The 1,711-nt window shown below is 37.0% G+C and overlaps 1 protein-coding gene across 1 annotated transcript; it reads left to right on the top strand.

The window, feature by feature from the left end:
- LOC148576652 (uncharacterized) lies at positions 1-885 on the top strand. Its single transcript, XM_088502767.1, has one exon. It carries the CDS (start codon positions 1-3, stop codon positions 883-885), a length of 885 nt encoding a protein of 294 aa, XP_088358893.1.
- The last annotated feature ends 826 nt before the right edge of the window (positions 886-1,711 follow it).

Genomic DNA, 1,711 nt, shown 5'->3' with positions numbered 1-1,711 from the left:
ATGGTTTTGGACCTTAAAGGAAACAAATTTACTTGGTTTAGTAACCCAAGAAATGGGTTCATAACTAAGGAAAGAATTGATCGAGTCCTAGTAAACTGGCAATGGAGGAAAAAGTTTCAACATGCTGTTTTGGAAGTCCTGCCAGCGATAAGTTCGGATCATTGTCCATTAATGCTGACTACTAGCCCGAGGAATAAAACGAATACGCATTTTAAGTATGAGGCATTTCGGAAAGATCATGAGGAATGCTGCAATGTTATTAATAAGGGATGGAACAAAGAGATCATAAGAGGAACTGCATGGACCAACATTATTCAAAGGATGAAGAATTGCAAGGAAGAATTGAGAAAATGGAGCAGGACCACTTTTAAAAGGGCTGACAAGGAAATTTTGAAGATGAAGGAGGAGCTTAGAAAACTACAGAATTCAAGTTTGGAAGAGAATAAACAGCAACAGATTAATCAAATAAAAAGAAGAATTTCAAAAATGTGGAGGCAAGAAGAAAAATACTGGGGGCAACGATCAAGGTTAAAATGGCTTAAATGGGGAGATAAGAATACTACATTTTTTCACGCTACTACCATTCAGAGGAAAGATAGGAATAGAATAGAAAGGTTAAAGAATTCAGTAGGACAATGGGTCCAAGGGGGTGATGAAATTTTAAAACTGGCAGAAGAACATTTTCCCAAGTTGTTTACTTCTGAAAAGAGAGAAAGTTTACAGGAGTGCATTAGGAAAATACCGAGAAAGGTAACCAATGAGATGAATGAAGAGATCCTAGGAAATATAAGGGATGATGAAATAAGAGCTGCAGCATTTAGTCTGGGAGGTTTAAAGGCCCCAGGACTAGATGGACTCAACGGGATGTTCTACCAAAAGCATTAGAAAACTGTGAAAGAAGAGGTATGCGCAGTTGTTAAAAATTTTTTTGAGGAAGCCGTTATGCCTGAGGAGATTAGTGAGACTACTCTTGTTCTTATTCCAAAAATAAATAATCCGAAAAACCTTAATAAGCTAAGGCCTATAAGTTGTTGTAATTTTATATACAAGATAATATCTAGGCTGATTGTGGTAAGGTTGCAGAAGATATTGGACAAGATAGTGTCCCCAATACAAAGTGCTTTTGTTGGTGGGAGGCTCATTCACGACAATATTATCATTGTACAAGAAGCCTTTCACAGGTTAGGAAAAAAAGGAAAAGATGGAGTCAATGAACTAGCGATCAAGATAGATATGAATAAGGTTTATGATAGACTTGAATGGGACTTTCTTGAAGAGGTGCTCAAAGCATTCAGTTTTAATGAAAAGTGGGTGAAGTTGATGATGGGATGTGTAAAGAGTGCAAATTATAAGATAAAAATTAATGGCAACATGTCCAACAAAATTAAACCTCAGGGAGGTTTGCGACAAGGGGATCCGTTATCACCCTATCTATTTATAATAGCGGCAGAGGTCTTCACTATCCTAATGAGTGAAGCTCAACAGGAAAAGCTGATCTCTGGCATTAAACAAGCACCTACAGCCCCACCTATATCACACTTACTTTTTACTGACGATTGTATTATTTTTGCGGAAGCTAAGGAAGAGGAGGTTTATCAAATTATTCAAGTCCTTAATCAGTACACTAAAGCCTCGGGTCAGCGTATTAATTTGGAGAAATATGGTATTTCTTTTGGTAGTCTTATTCCTATTCAAACTAGAGTTAACATAG

Source organism: Arachis ipaensis, chromosome B1 (assembly GCF_059453495.1).
Source record: "Arachis ipaensis isolate K30076 ecotype BB chromosome B1, ASM5945349v1, whole genome shotgun sequence".
Lineage (NCBI taxonomy): Eukaryota > Viridiplantae > Streptophyta > Magnoliopsida > Fabales > Fabaceae > Arachis > Arachis ipaensis.
The sequence above is the reverse complement of the archived record's forward strand: the minus strand, read 5'-3'. Positions and strand labels throughout refer to the sequence as shown.